At 42.0% G+C, this 21850-nt stretch overlaps 1 protein-coding gene across 4 annotated transcripts in view; it reads left to right on the plus strand.

Annotated features, from left to right (window-relative positions):
- The window catches only part of RIMBP2 (RIMS binding protein 2), a 374947-nt gene that overhangs the window by 49151 nt on the left and 303946 nt on the right, over positions 1–21850 (plus strand). For all 4 annotated transcript variants that reach the window (XM_054006698.1, XM_054006700.1, XM_054006701.1 and 1 more), the window contains exon 5: positions 2293–2427. In XM_054006698.1, the coding sequence (XP_053862673.1) occupies positions 2293–2427 (135 nt within the window). The remainder of the gene's footprint in view (positions 1–2292; positions 2428–21850) is intronic.

Raw genomic sequence — 21850 nt, forward strand, 5'->3', positions numbered from 1 at the left:
TAATATGAGAGACAACAGATGGATACTGACAGACCGGGGGAGTACAAAGAAGTAATGAGATAATGCCATCTAAATAGACAAGACAGACACAGAGTCAGGGACAGCGCTTCCATTTAGGCAACCTAGGCGGTCGCCTAGGGCACCAGGATTTGGGGGGGTGGCTGCAATTCGGCAGCGGGGGGTCCTTCCGCACTCTGGGTCTTCGGCGGCAATTCTGCGGCGGGTCCTTCACTCGCTCCGGGACCCGCCGCCGAAGTGCCCCGAAGACTGGGAGTGTGGAAGGACCCCCCCCACCGCAGAATTGCCAACGACGACCAGGAGCGCGGAAGGACCCCCGCCTAGGGCGCCAAAAACCCTGGTGCCGCTCCTGCACAGAGTAGGGGAGGGGGGTCTAACACACAAGCAGCGTGAACGAGATGATGGTGGCACATTAGTTCCACAGTATTTCTGGTGCGTGGGTGGGTTGACTTAGGGTGGAATCAGTTAGGTGGAAAAGGGAAAGGGGCTGAGCAGGACAGGGCAAGTGTGGAGTGAAGCTGAGGTGAAGCGACTGAGGATGCGGGGAGGTTGGTGCACAAAAGCCAATCAGCACAGGGTAGAGAATGCCGGAAAACATTCTATGGTTCTGCTGGAATGTCCAAAGGTCCCTGCTTTGGCTGCTCCTGTTCCTACTGGCTGGAGTCTCTGACTGGCTCCTCTTTGTCCTCCAAAGCCACATGGTAGGGTAGAAGGGGAAGCACTGCCAGGTTCCTTGTGCCCTGAGAGTAGGGTGGGGCTTCCCTACATAGTTCTGGGTCAAGGGAGGTGCCAGAAAGAGGTAGCTCTGGCTTTGCCCTATTTTACCCTCTCCCCAGTGCAGCAGTCTCTGCTTCGTCTGCTTCTGTTTCTGCCAGCTGGAATCTCTAGCACGACTAAAGAAAATGCACTACTACTTCTAGAGAGGGAAAAATGTCTATATTTTGTCCACTGTTTTTTACAGTGCTCTTATTATGGAAAACTAATCCTCACGTCTGCCAGCTAAGAGTCCTTATTTGTTGGAGATGATAGTCTAACCAAATTAGAGTATTTTAAAACTTTGAGGAAGTCCAGATACTATTTGGTCATTAAATAGAGAGTGAGTTATAATATAGCCTGTATCTCTATGGTTTACTAAAGCAAGTGCAGCAAAAGACAGGAGCCCATTCACAATAAATATTTTGCAAGCTAAGCCAATTTGGGTTTGAATTCACAATGCTCTGGATTGGCCCTGAGTTCAGACTTTCATTAATGGATGTACTCTGGATTAATCGTCTGATTGGTATCTCTGTAATTTTAAATTATGGCTCTCATAACAAACATTGGGGTGGAAAAACCTTCAGATAATACATATTGACTAAAGTTTCTATCCTGCTCTGCCAGCATTTTTAATCTACTGTAAAATCACTAATGTCAGTATACTCACAATGCATTGTGTAATGAGATATCCTTCACATGAACATTGATGAAAGGTTGCTGAGTCAGCCATCTTGTTTTCTGTCTCTAAATTTTTCATCCCAGCCTTCTACCTTGTTTTGCATTATTATACTGGACCATGGATTTATCAAAGCTTTGGTTCCCAACCTAACCAGTTCTTGAATGATTTGCTTCCATACACAGGAATTACAATCCATAACCTGATTATTGGTCCCAGCAATTGCATCACCATTATTTAAGCAGAATGAGTTAATGCATTAGAAGAACATTAGGATTTTGAATTTCTTATGCCATAAGCAATGTATCAACTTTTTGATGGCAGAAGTCTGTGATATAGAATCACAGAATCTCAGGGTTGGAAGGGACCTCAGGAGGTCATCTAGTCCAACCCCCTGCTCAAAGCAGGGCCAATCCCCAGATTGATTTTTGCCCCAGATCCCTAAATGGCCCCCTCAAGGATTGAACTCACAACCCTGGGTTTAGCAGGCCAATGCTCAAACCACTGAGATATCCCCCCCAAGACAGACAATTCTAAATTAAGGACAAAGAAATTCCAATCTTATCTGCTTTCTGAATTATTTTTATTGTACAATCTTTATCCCTTATGTGGATGCTATACAGTACAAGACTGTCCACGATATAAAAATCAACTCAAGTATGATGCAGCAGGAACATTTTTTCCTTCTTGGTTTACTGATCCTTAATATTTCAAATGCATAAATATAGATACTTCACTCTGGCAGATGTTATTGTTTACCTAGAAATCCAGTGATGATAAATTGTACGTTGCCATCACTGTGCATTACAAAACAGCTACTGAAGAACATTTTTCTCATACAGGAAGGGCTGATGGGTCAGAAGCCAAGTGATATGGAGGAGTTATTGAAACAGTCTCAGAAGGAGCTATTGTGGCTTCAGAGGCAGCTGTCCTTCATCGCTACAGGAGGACCTACATGCATTTTGTCAGCTAGCCAGGTGAGTTCCTTCATTACTGTTGGGTATTTTGTTTTTTTTAATTTTTTCCCACTCTTATTTTGCTGTGCACAGAGGAATCAAAATGGGAGCAGTTTATTCTCCCCTCACATCATTGTAACGCCACTGACTTCAATGGCATTACTTCTGATTTATGCAGGGATGAGAGGAGAATCAGTTTCACGTATGTAATTTTTAAAAACAGTTGCACATAATTTCCTGGAGGAGACAAAGAACACGCAATTCCTTTAGAAATGGCTGTGAAGATGAATGAAGGTTAAGCATTGAAATGGCATTTTGCAGAGTTATACTGCATAAGAGATGGCTTGAGTTAATATTACCTTCCCTAAAGACTATTGTAAAACTTTAAATGGCAACAGAGATACTCAGCATCTGATGCTGACTTGACATCTGGCAGAGCTCACCATGTTTAGTACTGGATAAATAGTAAATTATTTATGTTAGTAATGCTTTAATATCTTATCGTTCCAACTGGTAACAGCAATAACTTACATTGTGGGTGCTTATCTGCCAGGGAGAAACAGGTTGAATACATTAAGTTTTTAAGACTTTGGTTTAGGTTTTAAATTGCTACTGGTCACAAAGGACACTTTTTTTGAAAGCTTGCCATCAGCACAGCCTTGCTCACTGTTTTGAAAAGGGCTCCAGTTTTGGTACCACAGACTAGCTTTGCTCAGATTGTTAGGTATTAAAAAACCGTGTTGTTTCTCGAGCAGCTAAGAACTAGAGATGAATTCAATCCAAAACTTAAGATCCAGACACCTTCAAACATTGATATTCAGATCTAGATTCAAACCTCACAACTGGTTGTTCTCTTTTTTAACCCTTAGAACCATATACCCTTCAACTTTGTTTAATTTAGCATCCAGATCTGAACTTCTCCAGGTCGAGCCCATCTCTAAACTGAAATGGGAGATGGGAACAAAGAAAATGACACGATTACAAAATTCAGAGCCAGAGGACCAGATTCTCAAGCCTATTTAAGGCCTCTTTGCACCATTGTTTTTTGTAAAGAGAAATCATGCCTCACCAATCTACTAGAATTCTTTGAGGGGGTCAACAAGCATGTGGATAAGGGGGATCTAGTGTACTTAGATTTTCAGAAAGCCTTTGACAAGGTCCCTCACCAAAGGCTCTTAAGCAAAGTAAGCTGTCATGGGATAAGAGGGAAGGTCCTCTCATGGATTGGTAACTGCTTAAAAGGGTAGGAATAAATGGTCAGTTTTCAGAATGGAGAGAGGTAAATAGTGGTGTGTCCCCAGGGGTCTGTACTGAAACCAGTCCTATTCAACATATTCATAAATGATCTGGAAAAAGGGGTAAACAGTGAGGTGGCAAAATTTGCAGCTACAAAACTACTCAATATAGTTAAGTCCCAGGCAGACTGTGAAGAGCTACAAAAAGATCTCTCAAAACTGAGTGACTGGGCAACAAAATGGCAGATGACATTCAATGTTGATAAATGCAAAGTAATGCACATTGGAAAACCTAATCCCAACTATACATATAAAATGATGGGGTCTAAATTAGCTGTTACCACTGAAGAAGATCTTGGAGTCAATGTGGATAGTTCTCTGAAAACATCCACTCAATGTGCAGCAGCAGTCAAAAAAGTGAATAGACTGTTGGGAATTGTTAAGAAAGGGATAGATAAGACAGAAAATATCATATTGCCTCTATATAAATCCATGGTACGCCCACATCTTGAATACTGTATGCAGATGTGGTTGCCACATCTCAAAAAAGATATATTGGAATTGGAAAAGGTTCAGAAAAGCACAACAAAAATGATTAGGGGTATAGAACAGTTTCTGTATGAGAAGAGATTCATAAGACTGGGACTTGTCAGCTTGGAAAAGAGACGACTAAGGGGGAATCTGATTGAGGTCTATAAAATCATGACTGGTGTGGAGAAAGTAAATAAGGCAGTGTTATTTACTCGTTCTCATAACACAAGAACTAGGGGTCACCAAATGAAATTAATAGGCAGCAGGTTTAAAACAAACAAAAGTAAGTATTTCTTCACACAACACACGGTCAACCTGTGGAACTCCTTGCCAGAGGATGTTGTGAATGCCAAGACTATAACAGGGTTCAAAAAAGAATTAGATAAATTCATGGAGGATAGGTCTATCAATGGCTATTAGCTAGGATGGGCAGGGATGGTGTCTCTAGTCTCTGTTTGCCAGAAGCTGGGAATGGGTGACAGGGCGTGGATCACTTGATGATTACCAGTTCTGTTCATAGCCTCTGGGGCACCTGGCATTGGCCGCTGTCAGAAGACAGGATACTGGGCTAGATGGACCTTTGGTCTGACCCAGTATGGCCGTTCTTATGTTCATTCAGGTGGGGCATAAAGGGGCCATAATCTACTGGCAAATGTCCAGCAGATAATTTAACCAGCATAGGACAAGTCTCTGCTAGTGTGTCTGTGCTGCAGTCAGTCTTTGTGCTTCTGCCCCCACCCTCTCCTAGCATGTGGAACAGGGAAAGGGTATGGCTGAACTCCACTATGCTATAACAGTCGTTCTTTGCCTTAGGTTTCATTAAGAACTCTCCACCTGTGGGATAATTTAATGCTGCTACCTAGTGCATCTCTAAGTTGCTTAGGGTTTATGGCTGGCCTTTAAAAGGAGAGCTGGAGCCAACTCCTTGACACATCCCAGGCTGAGCAAAGCTTAGGCATAAAACAGAATCCACCCCTTAGACTCTGTCTACACTACAACTGAGTTTATAATATGGTTGGCTCCAAACATGATTTTGGTCTATGTACACTATGGGTAGTAATCTGTAAGTAACCATGACAATTATTATGCCAGTGGCCTTGGTTGTCTTCCAGTAACTGTCTCAGCATACCTTTTTTTTTTTAATAGTAATATAGATTGGACCCACTAACTCTGTTAGTGTCACGGGGTTGGCCAGTTCTCTGTGCGGTAGAACCTCCCAGCGTGCATTGCCTAACATGCTGCTGTTCCTGCTCTGCATGCTCGTCTTCCAGGCTCCCTCTCCGCTGTTGAGGCACTATGGGATAGCTGCCTAGTTCTCCCCCTCCACACACATTGATACAAATACAGCTGGGTGGCCTGGAAGGTATAGAGACACAGGGTACGTCCAGACTACCCGCTGTATCGGTGGGTAGCGATCGATTTATCGGGGATCGATATATCGCGTCTTGTTAAGACGCGATATATCGGTCCCCAAACGCGCTCCCCGTTGACTCCGGAACTCCACCGGAGCGAGCGGCAGTAGCAGAGTCAATGGGGGAGCCGCGGCCGTCGATCCCATGCCGTGAGGACCCAAGGTAAATCGATCTAAGGTACTTAGACTTCAGCTACGCTATTCACTGAAGTTGCGTATATTAGATTGATCCCCCCCCCCCCAGTGTAGACCAGCCCTAAAACATAGTTGCATTAGGAAAGAAAATCTGCTGTGTGGACACAACTCCACAGGTCTTTGTTGTTTTTGTGACTGTTACAGGTCAGAAGATGGGCATTGTTTACAAAAGCATGGCTGTACTTACAATGTACTCAGAACCTCAATCTAATCTACTTGCCTGTAGGGAATGGGTATGTGGTCACGGATAGGAACATACAAGGCCTTTTTCTTGATCCCAGTCTTCTCCTGCTGAGTGACTTTGGGCTAGTCAGTTAGGCCAAGATTTTCAAAAGGGACTAGGGATTTGAGGGGGCTAACTTTACATGCCTTATTTTGGCCTGATTTTCAGAGGGCAGCTACTTGGCGCTTTCTGAAAAACAGGCCTCTTTAAGGTGTGTCATAATGTGCACCCACAAAATAAGGCACTGTTGAAAATTTTGGCCTTAATCTCTCTGGGTGAGACTTTCAGGTGCTCAGTACCCACAATAGGGGATTTTCAAAAGTGTTCAGCAATCAGAAGTTCCCACTGTGACACTTTGTACCAGAATTTCTATTCAAAACTGATAAAAGGAAATCCAGTTACTGTGGAACTCATTGCCACAGGAAGCTAGTGAGGCTAAGAATTTTGCAAGATTTAAAAAGATTTGATGCTTATGTGCTTAGGAAAAATATCCAACGTTATAATAGTTAATATTAACAAATGTTGGCAGGGATATTAAACCTTATGCTTCTGGGTTTAAACGAATCTCTAGCTTTTAGAAATCTGGATCAGACCTAATGTGAGGAGCAGATTATCCCACAAATGCTTGCTGTGAGGAGTCTTACACCTTCCTCTACAGCATCTGGTACCGGATATTGTTGGAGACAGAATACTGGACCTGATGGATCCCTGGTCCGATCCAGTGTGATAGATCCTATTTTCAATGGAGCTGAGCACCCAACATGGACACAGCAAAATATTTTCTCTTGAAAATCTGGCCACTTATTCAGGTTCCTAAATAGGAGTTGAGTTTTTTTTTAAAACACTGAGCCCTTCTGAAAATTCTGCCTCAGTTTGCTCATTTGTAAAACAGGGGCCGGGTGGAAAGAACCATCTCTGAAAAAAGAACAGGAGTACTTGTGGCACCTTAGAGACTAACAAATTTATTAGTGCATAAGCTTTCGTGGACTACAGCCCACTTCTTTGGATGCAAGATGTCTGAAAAGGGGCTCTAAATATACACTGCCTCTTTCAATCACATGCACATTTAATTTTTGGAATAACGGAGCCAAATTATTAAATGGAGAAGTATATTTCTGTAGCTGCTTTAGAAGGATTCAATAAAATGATTCTAAGCACCCTGGGAATAGAGTATTTCCTTGCACTGTGAAGCCTTGCATGGAAATGCAGAAAGCTCCACTCAACATTTCTTCATGAGCTATACAGGGAATTAACGTTCAATGACAGATCCTATAGCTAAAATTAAGGTGCATTCTAGGAGACGCGCATTTCCCAAGCCCTCAGATCATGCAGATCAGGAGGAGATTGGTGCCTTTACAAAGGGGCTGAAGGGTTTTGCTTCCCTTGAGGAAGACTTTTTTTTTTTTTTTAATCCTTCCTTCTTCCCCCCTGGGCCCTTCCAGTATCTCCCCTCCAGTTGCTAGGCAGCTGGTGGCTGCATAGTTAGAGGCTGAAGTTTTCCATGTGTGTAGGCTGCAGTTTTCTGTAAAGGAAAAGGACGGAAAGGTTGGCGTGGTCCAGGTAATCGGATTGAATACCCTTCTGCATCGGAGTGCCTCAGGGGAGGGGGGAAATCCCAAGCTCGCAATTACAGTCCATTGGTTCGTCCCAGTAGGCCACACCGCTCAGCTCCGGAGGAGACCCGGTGATGGCATTACTTGGAGGTAAAATAACCCCCCCGCCCTCCTCCTCGTAGCCGAGCCAGGCTGGGATCTCACTCGCCTCTTGCCCCCCGCTCCTGTCCACGCTCCATCCTTCCTCCAGCGCCGGGGCTTAATCCCGTGCGAAAGAGAAACTGGCAAATCGGGGAAAGCCATCTTTGCGTGTGCGCGGAGCGAGCGGCCCTGCGGTTTCATAGGCTCCGGCGGCTGCTGCACGGCCGATGATGCTGGCGCCCGCCCGCCCGCTTTCCCCCCTGCCGCCCTGCAGACAGCGAGTGAATCCCTGGTAGCTTGGACCAGCGGCAGCGCGGATCCACCGGCGCTGCTGCCCCTGCCGCCCCCCCAGCCCCCGGCTGTAACCCGACCCGGCACACTGCAGATCTCCGCTGCTGGACGTCGGGAGCGCTTCGTTCCAAGGTAGGCTCGGATCGACCCCTCTCCAAATAGCTCGCCCCCTTTCACTGCTTTATGGGCCAAAAAAAGGGGGGGGGGATGGATGGGAGAATTCTTCCCAATGCTGCCAGGACTGCAGCAGGAACTCTGAGCACAGCCGGGCAAACTTTATTATGAGGCGGTAATTTGAGGGTGCCCTTCACTGGTTTTATCCCACCCCCCAGGTGCTGCTTACAATGTAAAATGTGGTGATATTGGTGCATGAGCAGGAGGTAGAGGGATTAAACCTTTGCTAGATGATTCCATCCTCCCTCCCCTTGATGTTTAATCTTGTGTCATTTTTCTAGTCGGTTTCCTATAAAATAAGATACGCGTAGACACAGGTTTAATGGTTCCCTGTTTCTTCCCTGCGTAAGCTGCTGTGGGCAAAGTTAGTAACCCTCCTGGCTAGCGGTTTTTATCCCCCCTTCGAGCTCTGTGTGCAGACGCACAGTGGCCCAGTGCTTCGCAGATGAACGCTGGGGTGTCATGGCAAAGTCGTCGGTGTGACTGCTCTTCCCCCAGAGAGATTGTTAATGAAATTATCTGCGGTATTTCCCAGGCATCAAAGTGGTATGACACCAATGGGTGGGAAAAGCGTCTTTATTTTAGATTGTAATGTGCAAACCTTGTGTTCCAAATTGGACTAGTTGATTTGTGAAAAGACCCCCGTTTCCAAAGGGAGGGAAGGAGAGATTTTGTGTGCATTGGTGTGTACGATGTATATACTAGATATATGTGTGTGTATTACATATAATATTAGTGTCTGTGTGGTAGGTAGTGTGTATATGTATGCATAATACAAATGAAATTTTACTATATCTTGCATGTATAGATATTGATAAATCAGCTAGCATGTAGCAGATATCCATTCATGAGTATTATTTGGGAATTAAAATATACAAGGGATACTGCAGTTTTTCTATTATTGACCTCTATTTAAAGTTGTGGTTATTTCCTATGATGTCAAGTGTAGAGCAAAAAGCATATTCCTTTCCAATAGTGATTTGTTCATCAGTGTTACAATTGTGCATGGTCTTAACAGTATTTTAATTGTGGTAGATTTAAATGCACTCAAAGTTTGAAAGCAACTGCTTTTTGTTACCCATTAATGATGAGCACTGTCCAAGCTTTGTCCAATGCAGAAGACCATGCAGAGAAATTTATATATAAATGGCTCCACAGAATAATTTATCAGTGTGGATCAGTATTGCATCTGGCAATAATAGGGACAGGTCTCTAAAGTACCCTAAAATATTTTGAAACACTGCATGAAAATGCAGCCATTCATGTTGATGTTTTAATAACTGCACCAAGTGGATACAAAGAATAAGGGAAAATGAAGGCTGCCACTGTCAAAATATAAATAAGGAGTAATTCAGAGCAAGGGAAGAGTCACCGTAAGAAAACAACGTGAAATATTGAGGCATAGAGAGCCGTAGAATGGAAATGAAAGGGAACTGCTTAAAATGAATGAGAAAAAATAAATGTGGAAGTGAACTGTATGCTGCGAGAGGCACTGTGGTCAGTTTGTGTTTCAGTTTGTATGACTGGAAGGTGTTTCATTATTATTAGAGTGGGTCTTTCTGGTACACGCAGTTTGAGAGAGGAAAGCAATTTGAAAGAACTCTTGCCGATGTCAACTGGGGTTTATCTACTTAAAGACATATTATTCAAAAATTTTGCATTTTTCAAGTGTCTTGGGGTTTATAAATTATTGCTGTCTGCTCTTGTCAGTGAAGAGATCCAGCTAACCTGAACAATGCATTTGGTGTGGCATGATTAAAACAAAAAAACCCTACATCAGGTGGAACTAGTGAAGCGTTTATACTCTCTGCAGACTGAGGGCACCCTCACTTGCTGCTTGCGAGACAACTGAATTGGTGTTAGGTTGCTTTGCTTAGTACCTAGCATGTTGTGTTGTGTTTACACAGCATGACTGTGGTAAAGGCTACACACACAGAAGTGCAGGTTAACTTTGCATGCCACTGAGTAGCATACAAGTATGTACATGGACCATCTGTTTATAAATTTGGTGCCTCTGTTTTTTAAAGACTAATATTGGCAAATTTCAGCTGTAGGGTGTCACGTGGTCTTTTAAAAACCTGAGAAGATGATCCATAACAATGTGGGTCAGTAGAGGACCCAGAACTTTAACCCTGATGTGAAAAGAGCAGCTGATACTTGATACCTTGATTAACTGATAAGCAGAGAGAATTACAGCATAGGTGCACAAACCTTAAGTGTTGCTATATGCGATTGACCTCACTTGATAGGTGATAGTACATAAACATATGTGCTTGTATAGGTGTTTGAGTATGTATATAAAATATATACTTCTGTGTTTGTGTATTACATGAATATGCACACTCAATATTTTAGATACTCAATATTTTATCGTATAATATATGCATGTGTATAATGCACAAACACCCAGGTGTCTATATTTTATATACATACCTACACAAATACATACACGGATCTGTGTACTCAGTACTTATGTACAAAAACATACTATAAACATAAACATAAAATAATGTGTATGTCTTTGTAATAATGGACTTACATTCTCACAGTTGCCCACTATGGGAGGTGATAGCACTTCTGGATTGGATTTACCAAAGACAGGATCCCACTCTGGAATGATCATTGGTTTGATTTGGTATGGTAATTCTTTCTGTATTTTACAGAGCATGAGTTATATTATATCACTACACAATTATGTTTTTATCACAAGGATGTAATGAGTGATTATCACCATATCACCTGGTTGCCATTAGAAAATTAAATAATTAAAAACACACACTTAGTGCATGACCCCACTTGCTTTGGGGTAAAATTAAGCTGTTCTACCCATTCCATAATTAAATTACGATGCCATGTACTTTGATAGCGAAGTCAGTTTTTCAGTACAGCACTGTAATGGAAGTAGAGCTATGCAGTGAATTCATACCGGAGCCACCCAAAAGTTCTGAGATTGAAGATGCTATTGTCCATTATATTGATGTGGCTGCTGAACAAATTTTTTTCTGTCTCATTTACATCTTAGTATTTAGAAGAAGCTTTAGCCTAGAGCCAGGTTTTGCACAAATGCTTCTGTATTTTATTTCCCCTTTGCCTTTTTATTAGCAGTAGCTTGTTACGTCCAATGAGCTGTCTGATAGGAATGGCATTTTGATGGCGAACTCCTCTAGCACTGTGTACAGCTTCCCTTGGGCTATATTGAGGTGGCTAAAATGTATTTGAGATGGCGTTAAGAAACGGTGAAGAGAGCATAGCACAGCTGATGCTGCTATTCCTTAAGATGCTCGAGGTTGCTCTCTGACTGGTTATTAATTGTACCAAATGCCAGTATCACTGAGATCATCACTGGCATAAACAAAATTCATTTGCTTATATTTCTATCATAAATATTTTTTTAAAAAAATGAATATGCCTAGAGCACAAAATAGAAAATTGGGATGGAGCCACAGTGCTGAAAAAATGGTGCCCCTTGCAAGCACTGCACCATGAAACCACTATTTATTCAACAGTGAAAAGCTAGGACTTGTTTTATTGGGCTCTTTTGCCTAGAGGAAGACTCAGGAGATGCTGTAATTGCCCTGGTAGAACAGTTAAGTATCCCATGGGGCAGCTGATAGTCATTGAAGTTTGACTATGGTGAGTGTAACTAACCGCCAGGTTCTATTTCTCTTTCAATAACTATAAAAAACCCTTTATTAAATACTGTGCTGAAGTTATCAGGTTGGGTACATTCTATGAAGTGCAAGTCTGAAGACATCAAATGTCGACATTTTTTTAAGGAAAAGACAATGAGCCATTTTCTTAATTCAAGACAGGCTCATTCCTGAAAGGTGGTCAGCATCTGCAACTCTGACTCCAGGGGGAAGGGTGGGTGACTACTGCATTGGACTGGGACTCTGGAAATCTGGGTTCAGTTCCCACCTCTCCACAGACAAACTGTAAATCATGTAATCTCTCTGTGACTAATTCCCCATCTGTAAAATAAGGAAAATAATACTTCCTTTCTCCTACGTCTTGTCTGTCTAAGCTCTTCAGAAAGGAACGCTCTTCTTACATATCTATGTAATATATCATACCTTGTACAAGGAGCCCAATTTCTGATTGAGACGTCTAGGTGCTACTTATAAATTGAGGATTTAGCAATGCCCAGTACCATTTAGTATTTGGCTTCAGTTTATTAATTCTTAGACAAATAGTTCTCTAAGTGCCAGAAGCACCTGTATTCATGTGAGGTTTTGGAATACCAGATGTGATTTTTTTTTTTTTAAACGTCTTTTTTCTCCATTGCGTACACAGGTGTATTCAGTGTGTACTGAAGTGTGTGTTCCTCTGATTATTTTGGCAATGGGGATTTGGTAGAAGATATTCACATTACCAAGCCCAGCAGGCAGGGAGAAGGGAACAGAAGCAGTTCTTTAACTTTATTAAAGTTTCACCTCATCTACATTATGTTGTAGAAGCATTCTAACACTGAGTGCTTTTTAAGATGATAAATGTGACATTACTATGGAAAATGGTTGATGCTTATTCTTAATCAGCAGCCACGTACACCTGTCTCTGAACATACCAAAGGAAGGCACTTCGAGCATAATTGTAGGACACAATCCTCCTTTCCTCTATTTCATCTAATCACAGTTAGACATGATGTTCCTTTTGGCCTTTATAGTCAAGAGCTGGCTGCAGATTTTTTGTTATCTCCTCCCTAGTGTTCAAATGAGGGCGTGATTCACTAAGATGTTAAGCACAATGGGATGATGGGCACAGCAATTTCTCCTAGGATCGGGCCCTGATTGATTTGCGGAACAGTATGTGGAGCTTTTGTAGACAATGTGACCAGGTGCCTGGGATGGGCCACATTGAGAAGGCCACACTCAGGGCAGACTGCAAGAAATGGGGAAGACAATCCCCCAAACTGATGGTTTATTCTATAATTAGATTCACCAAGCCAGTAACAAAAGAGCTACTGTAGTTCCACACTGGTTAACCAGAAGCCAAACACCGTCCCCTTTAGGCTTTCCAGACATTGGCTCCCATCCAACAACCCAATCTAATATAGTGAGAGGTTACTGAAAACCCATTTCACTGTATAAGAGGTTCTTTCTAATCCCAAAGGATCAGATACATATCCCCAGGTCATTATGAATCTCCGATCTTACCCAAATATCATGCTGTCAGCCAATCCTTATTATTAAATCTTTAGTTAGTTACTAAAAGAGAGTTATACATGGTTAATAGATCATACACACACAAATGATTGCCAAGTCCTTATATCAGGTTTGTAGCAGTGATGAAATAGATTGCTGGCTTGTAAAGTCTCACTGGCAACTTCCAAAAGATTGGAAGGTCCTAGGTCCATAGTTCAAGATGCTACTTTTAGATGTAAATCCACAGTCCAGAGAATTAGAGCAGGAAAGAGGCAACATGGAGATGTCTCAGGTGTCGTTTTATATCCTCTGCCATATGCATGGAAACTTTACTGTCCCAGACAAAGCCCACAGACCCTGTATATGGAAAATTACTGGCCCAAGGTGGAGTCCAAGGTCGCATGAGCATATCACATATCCCTTTATGTTTTGCCAACTCACGGGGGGTGGCAATTGGCCCCTTGCTGTCTGAGGCATCCTCAGGAAGAGCTATCTGGACAGGATGAGTTTCTTCAGTTGCCCATTGTGTGAGTGGAGTGTCCTTGATAGGTCATCAACACCTAGCTGTCTAGCCCTAATGAAAATTCTATCGGGGAGGAGGGGCACCACCCAGGAATACAATGTAACGCTGACAGACCCTGGTCATGGCAGGCAGGATCAAACCGGGGACTTTCGGAGCTTAGTGCATGAGCCTCTACCGCATGAGCTAAAAGCCAACTGCCTGCTAGTTAAGGCTGTAGAGCAGACTCATTTAACTCTTTCTAAATGGTCTCGGTGCCACTAGATGGGACAGAACACCACACCCAGGAAGTGTAGTGGGTTACAACAACACAAAGTTTTAAGTATGTTTAAAATACAAGTACATATCTAATATTCATAACTTCAGATACACAGATGATACATGCATATAAACCGAATAATCATACTTAGCAAATCATAACTTTTCCATTGACACCTTACACGACATGCTTTGTACAAGATTTGTTGCAATTGTATAGCAGTGGTAGCAACGATGATACAAATGGTCATATTTTTTATACACAGCATCACAGGCAGCTTCAGGTATATTCTTAGAAATCTAGAATGTACCAGAGGCAGAAAGGGCCTGGGCTAAAATTAATCCTGCTGAGGGATGGTTTAACAGAATCCAGAGAGGAGGATGAAATTCCACCAGACGTGGAATATTTTGCCTCAGCCCCTCAATCCCCACTCATAGTCTGAATATGGCTCATCTCCATTCTGTGGGAACCTGTCTTGGTCATGCCCCCTTAGAACATCATGGTGCTTTTTTGTTGCCATGTTCCAGAAATAATTATTTCTCTTCTGGTTTGTTGTATTGCCCTTTCAAAAATAAATAAGGGACAGATCCTCAGCTGGTGTAAAGAAAGGATGGCTTCAGTAGAATTAGGCTGCTTTATACCAGCTGGGACTGTGATCCATAAGACCTAATTCTGGGGGCCTCATTGGCTGGGCAAGTGCCCTTCATCCCCATTGAAGGCAAATGGAGCTTAGGGCACTGGGCACCCAGCCGGATGAGGCCCACAGTTATCACTGTAACAAGCAATAGGTATTTAAGCCTATCCCTTGCTCACTGAATTTCTCTATTTCTGTGGCAGTCATAGTTTTATTTAAACGTAAAACCAAAACGCAAAAAAACCCCCAACCCTTCCTCTCCTCATGAAAGGAATCCTGTATATTGTTCATAATGTTAAGAAGAATGTTCTCTCTGGAGCCTCTGAGTATTTTTCTCCTCCTGTCCCTTGTTTACTGCCTGCTAATTAAATTTTGTGGGTGGCAGTTTGAAATCTTAGTGGGCCATGTCATGTGACTGCTAATGCTCTGCAGATCTCTATTACATAACCCATAAGTAGTTTGTAAAAATGTGCTTGTGTCATACTGGGCATGACATAAGGCTCCGTCTGAAGCTTACCAGTCTGATCAGTTTTTATGTAGAATGACTGTAGGAACCTTGTGGACAGTTTGTTCTGGCAAATGACTTGTGCCCTCAGTTGTCTGGCCAATTGTCTTCTTTCCCTGAAATGCTTTCCAGTCGGCAGCGTCTGTCTTTCCTGCAGGGTGTGTGCACGTGAGGGCCAGGGTACATTTACCTTAGTAACAAATATCTGTCTTTAGATGCCCTGATATGCCAGTAACAATCCAGATGAAGTAGCATATTGGAACACTCTCCTCCTCCTTCCCAGGTATTTGTTAAATTCCTAATAGCATGTTCACCCTGGATTTAAATTAACCTCTTTGGTTTAAAATAACCCCTGAAAACACATCCTAATTGGGCTGTTTATGCATTATGCAAAATGAAACATGAATCAAAGGAGAAGTTTTAAAAATTGCTAGGTAGAGATTATAAAATGTTAGTGCATGGTAATTCATTAGGATGCTATTTCACAAAAGAAGTATTTTTCTTGTAAATGACATGTTGTCAGACCCATAAAAATAATAGTTCCTCCTTCCTTCCCATAACCAGCATTTTGTCCTTTGGCTTTATATGCATACAATAATTGTTTTGAGTACTATTAATGTTATTTACACACTACCCAAAAATGTACGAGGCATTTCATAGATACACAAGTCATGTCCATGCCTCAAATGATTTCCAAACTTGCACGTTTGGGCATTTGAGTGGGACTAAGGAGACCTGGCTCCTATTCTTGCCGCTGCTGCAGACTTGCTCTATGACGTTGGGCAAGTCACATCATACCTCTGTGTCAATCTCCTCATCTGAAAGTGGTCTTAATATACTTACTTTTCTTTACGAAGCACTTTGAAACCTTGGGATAAAAGTTCCAATATAGGAATAATTGGAGGCAATTCTATGGTCTGTGTTGTGGAAGAGGCCAGACTAAATTATGTAAATGGTTCCTCTGTCCTTAAAATCGATGACTTTATTAATCTAGATAAGAGCTAATTATTGTTTGTATTAGACAATATACACACAATGGAAGCAGGGGAAAGAATTAAAACATGAGAGGTTGAAAAACAATTAGGATTTTTTTGGTTTGTTATACTTTTTTTTTTTTTTTTTGGATCACTCTCACCTTTATGCCTTCAACATAATTTCCAAACCCTGGACTACTAGTTTCTTTTAAATTTATCATTACTACTATATATCACTGCAGTTACAAGCCTTCTCTCTCTCTCTCTGTCCATTTGTACTGTGGGTGTCTGTTTCTAGATAATCCAGATAATGTGTATAATTGTAGATCTATTGGGCCAAATTTCCCTGTGATTTAATTTCATTGACTTCACTGAGATTGGTCCAGGGATGAATCTGTATATTCATATACATTGTATATGTATGCTTAGCAACCTGCTTAGTCACCTATGTAAAGTTCTTTGAGACCTGTGGATGAAGAGTATCTCTCTGAGATACTTTGAGATCTGTGTTTGAATATTCTGTATCCTCTTAAGCACTGATTTTGGCCTGCATTCTCAAGAATGTAATTTCTCCAAGGTTTAACTTAATCTCATCAAATAAATGAAAAATGGAAAAATTGTGGCATAAATTGTTATGTGAACGAGACATCTATAAGGCTATTCTGGGGAGGTAATGATTTTGTGCATTAAAGAGATCCTGCCAATGAGGCTGTCATGCTAAATAATTATTAATTTGTATTATGATGGTGCTTAGAGCAGTGGTCTCCAAACTTTTTTGATCGCGCACCCCTATCGGTAAAAAATTTTTGAGCATGCACCCCACTTTGGAGACCACTGGCTTAGAGGACCCCATCAGAGATCCAGTCCCTGCTGAGCTAAAATGATAATATGAACATATTAAAACTTGTAAAACTTGCCTTGGAGAACTTGCAGACTGGGTTTAGGTCAAGACACCACACAGGTGGCTGAAACAAACAGATGGGGGTAGGGAGACAAAGTAATAGTAAGACTAGCACGGTGGTTGCACTGCCCGCTGTAGTCCAAGCTTGCTACCTGCCTAACCATTCTCAATGGGCACAGTTCTGGAGGCAGGATGTCAGAGGTCAGTTTTTGGATAGGTCTCGCCTTAAAGATTCCATCAAGAGTTATTTAAGGGGGATGAACAAACATGGAAGATTAGAACTTCAGCCTATAGAATGCCTAATACAAAGTTGGCACTATACAAAAAAGTAAAGGGCAAATCCTCTGCTGATGCAAATTGTTATAGCTCTGTTGACAACAGTGGAGCTGTAAGAATGATGGTAGGGCTATTTTTAAGGTTATCAGCCTTCCCCAGTGATCCTTTTTAAAGAGAGAGGTGTGTTTCCCAGAGATTATACTATCCTGTGGCAGGGTATGAGCCAGAATAAAGCCACTGTACAGAAAAGTCTTATTGTAAGGAAAGTTGTATGCTTGTGTCGACACGTGTTGGAAGAAAATGAGAGCTTTGCTAGCTTTAACTCTGATAGGTGATGTTGATCATCAGAAATCTACTTCACGTTGTGTCATTTTTAACCTTGATTTGATTTTTTGAGAAAGCATGCATTTAATTTCAGTAAATTCAGTCAAAGGTATGTGAAATCCAAAAGAGGGCCACACTATCTATGTCATTTTAAAGCAACTACGACTGTTATTTATATAGCCCATTGATATAAGGTTTGTAAATAAATAACTTCTGCCTGGCATGTTAGAGTTGGAAATTTTCTTCTAAGTAGTTTAATCAGAAAAGAGGCTGGGGGAGAGGGAAAGAGAAAAGCTGTATGTGGTGATAAGGGCTAAAAGAACCAGTTAGGGAATGATCTTACTGCAAAACACACAAGGATCAAAATTATGTTTATTCTGAATTTGCAGGGAAAGTCTCTTTTGTGGGGGAAAACCACCCCCTAGAAGGCCCTTTTGAATGATTTCTTGAAATGTTAAATAACATGAAGAAGAAAGGGATGGAATATGGACAGAGTGCCCAGCCCTCATCTGTATGGGTCACATTCTGCCAGAGCACTTCAGTCAGGCCGGCAGGCATCTGACAGACCAATAAACAGAGATGGACCAGAACTGGTATCCCTAATTCAGACCCCCTGAGCTATGGCTGGTTCAAAACCTGGTTCCCAACTTTTTAGCTACGATTTCTCTTTAGGGAAAACACACATGGGAAATGAGGGGCAAAATTTTTCAGTCCTGCCTCTGGCTTCCTTGGGAAACCCCACAGAGGTCACAGTACAGGCTATACGCGATAGGAGTTGAGTTGCTGCTGGGAGTGACCTGGGTGTTGGGTGTTGACTCTTGACTCACATATTTCTGTGTGTATGTCCCTGACTTGGCAATGACCCATATGCATATACTCACTGCCACCTGGCATATGTTTTATGCTCCTGGCACATACATATTCAAATCCCATTAAAATTCTAATTTCCTTTTAAAGAAGTGGGGATGTTCCCACATTCCTGAGCCAGGAACAAAAGCAAATCTCACCATTTTGCAGGGCACCAAAGACTCTGAGGTTAGTGAGAAAGCTGTGTAACACGGGTGAAAGCTGTGTAACACGGGCGAAACCTGTGTAACATGGGCTGTTTATGAATAAAACTGAAGAAACAAAATTCAGTTGAGGCATGCTTTGGCTAAAGGCTGCCTCCAGTGATCAGTTTTGATGCTATTTATGTGAAGGGTATTAAACTTTCATTTCTACAGTGCATTTTAGCAAGAGAGTAAAACCTCTGTTTGAAAGGAGTTATACATCAAATTGGTAAAATATATCTTTGTAAAAATGTGTGTTTTAATTTGGTTTATATGAATGGAAATTTCGATTGTTGGGCTAGGGCTTTATCTAAATTATGATAAAGAAGCCATATTTTAAAAAGTTTTTATTTCCCTTTAAAAACCAGGAATGAGCCTTTAAATGGGCTAATTTATTTTAGTCATTTGAGTGCCCGTTTGAGTGCCACAGTGTATGTCTACATTGCAATTAGATGCCCTGGGCTGGCCGCTATCAGCGGACTTGGGCTCAGGCAAAGGGGCTGTTTAATTGCAATGTAAACATTTGGGCTCAGGCTGGAGCCCGAGCTCTGGGACCTGGCAGGAGGGAAAGATCCCAGACCGTGAGCTCCAGCGCAAGTGTACACTGCAATTAAACAGCCCTTTGCCTGAGCCCGGCGAGGCCAAGTCAGCTGACACAGGCCAGCTACGGGTTTTTAATTGCAGTGTAAACATACCTATGAGTGCTAAGAAATAACCTCTTTGTGCTCTATAATGAGTGGTCAGTTATCGGGCACATGCCATATGTGTTTCTCATAGCTATATAGGCTGACTTGGTAAAAATACTTTGCCATACTAGAAACCATGCAATGTACACGGATAGCGTGAATCTTACGTACATTAAAGCCAGGGCCGGCTCCAGGCACCAGCTTGTCAAGCAGGTGCTTGGGGCGGCCGCTCCAGAGAGGGGCGGCATGTCCAGGTATTCGGCGGCAATTTGGCGGACGGTCCCTCACTCCGCCTGGGAGCGAAGGACCTCCCGCCGAATTGCCGCCGCAGATCGCGATTGCGGCTTTTTTGTTTGTTTGTTTGTTTTGTTTTTTGTTTTGGCTGCTTGGGGTGGCCAAAACCCTGGAGCCGGCCCTGATTTAAAGCTATGTTTACACTGCCGATGGGAGGTCTAATTCCCAGCTTGGGTAGACGGACACAAGCTAGCTCTGTTTCAACTACCGTGCTAGAAATAGCAGTGCGGCCCCAGTGGCATGGACTGCTAGCCTGAGCTGCTGACCAAGATGGTGTAAGACACAAGTATACAGGGCTCAGGTGTGTTTACTGCTGCATCATGAAAACCTTCTCTGAGCAGTAAACATTGAAGAGCAAACATTGCATTTGTATATGGTAAATAAATCCCCATATGTTTCATAAACACAACTGCAAGCTTTGATGCAATAAGCAAGTATGTGCTTCTAAAAATAATGCTGCATTGAAACATTTACTGTTTTGATCTCTTTCCAAGCAAAGCTTCTAAATAGATATTGAGTACAGCCAGGTGAGCTTACTCTGTTGTTGTGATTAAGAGCTTTGGAGGGCCCAACCCCATTGTAGTACTCACTGTACAAACGTAAAAGAGACTGTTTGCCCTAGAACTTGTTACTCAATTTATGAGACAGCAGGTGTATACAACAGATGGGGAAGCACAAAAATAATAAGAAGTAAATATTGATAGGCAGTGGTCATATATATCAGCTGCTCCTGTAGGGCTCTTCACTGTACCCCTCCAGATTGCTGTCTTATGCTCATTTATGTTCCCTTGATGTCCCACTTTCACTGTTGCCTACTCCAGGTGTTCAAAAATCACAAGCCCGGCCCCTGCAAATCCTGACATTTAAAAAAAGTAATAAATATTTGGAATCTTATTTGCCTTCTGGTTTTTGATCCTTTAGAGTTCAGGGTTTCAAGCTTTTCTCTGTCACTAGTAGGGCTAGAAGCTTACAAAAAAAAAGTTGAAATTTTCAACTAATCAAGAAGTTGGGCCTTTAACAGCAACACCATGTACTGTATTGTGAGACTTGTGATAAAATCACAAGAGTTGGCAGCACTGCTTCTCTGTTGAACTTTATCTGTGTAGACACCCAGACTACACTCACAGTTGTATTTGATGCTTTGGGTCAGTTGTTTTAAAGGGTTAGGGACAGGGAAGAATTTATCCTGAAAAATCCTGCTATGGAAAGAAAGAAAAACTGGTCTTGAGGTGAAGACACTGATCTAGGACTCAGGAAATCTTGGTTCACTTCCCAACTCTTCCACCGACTTTCTGTGAGAGCCTCTGCGAATCACTGCACATCTGTGCCTCAGTCCTCTCATCTGTAAAACAGGGATAATACTTCACTGTATAATAGCTGGTACATTCATTAATTAAATATAAACTTTTGACTCTCTGCTTTGAGTTGCCTACTGTCCTTGTGATTGGTAGAAGTTTCTGTCAGTGTTTTCAGAATATTTTTTGTCTTAACAAATTAAAAACAACCCACCCATAGACACAGCCCAGTTTTCTCTCGAACCCCTACTCTCATTCTTTCTAGCTGTTTATAAAAAAACCTCAATCTTGAGCCATGGAAAGAAAACAAATTAGCAAACACTTGAGCCCTCTGATTCCCTTTTCCCCCCATCCACCCTCCCAACTTGGGTAGCTAAGTCAGACTGCCTGACCTTCAAACCTTTAAAGGTAGAACATGTGTGGGTTTTTTTCTCCCCCACAAAAACACATCACACAGGTTGAAAGTGTAGTACAGAAAATTTATCAGTGTGCCCCTTTAATACCCCTCAATTAAACAGAGCTTGAGTCAGATCCACCACTGGCATAAAGAAGATGCTTTCAATGTGGAGGGCTCACATCAGCTTTAATTGATTTTACACTTGCAGTGAATTTGGCCCTAACACAACTGTGCCAGGTACTGTATATGTCCACAGGAAATAAAACTTAAACAACTGACTGATTTGGAAGGGATTTACCTCAAGATGTAAGCCAGTCTTTATCTATTAGATCTCATCCTTGTCTCTATATGGGGTGCAGATTATTCCACATCTATTTACCATGAGGTCCTTAGGCACCTGGTAATGACCATTGTCAGAGATCGGATATTGGACTA

Source organism: Malaclemys terrapin, chromosome 16, assembly GCF_027887155.1.
Source record: "Malaclemys terrapin pileata isolate rMalTer1 chromosome 16, rMalTer1.hap1, whole genome shotgun sequence".
NCBI classification, from domain to species: Eukaryota; Metazoa; Chordata; order Testudines; family Emydidae; genus Malaclemys; species Malaclemys terrapin.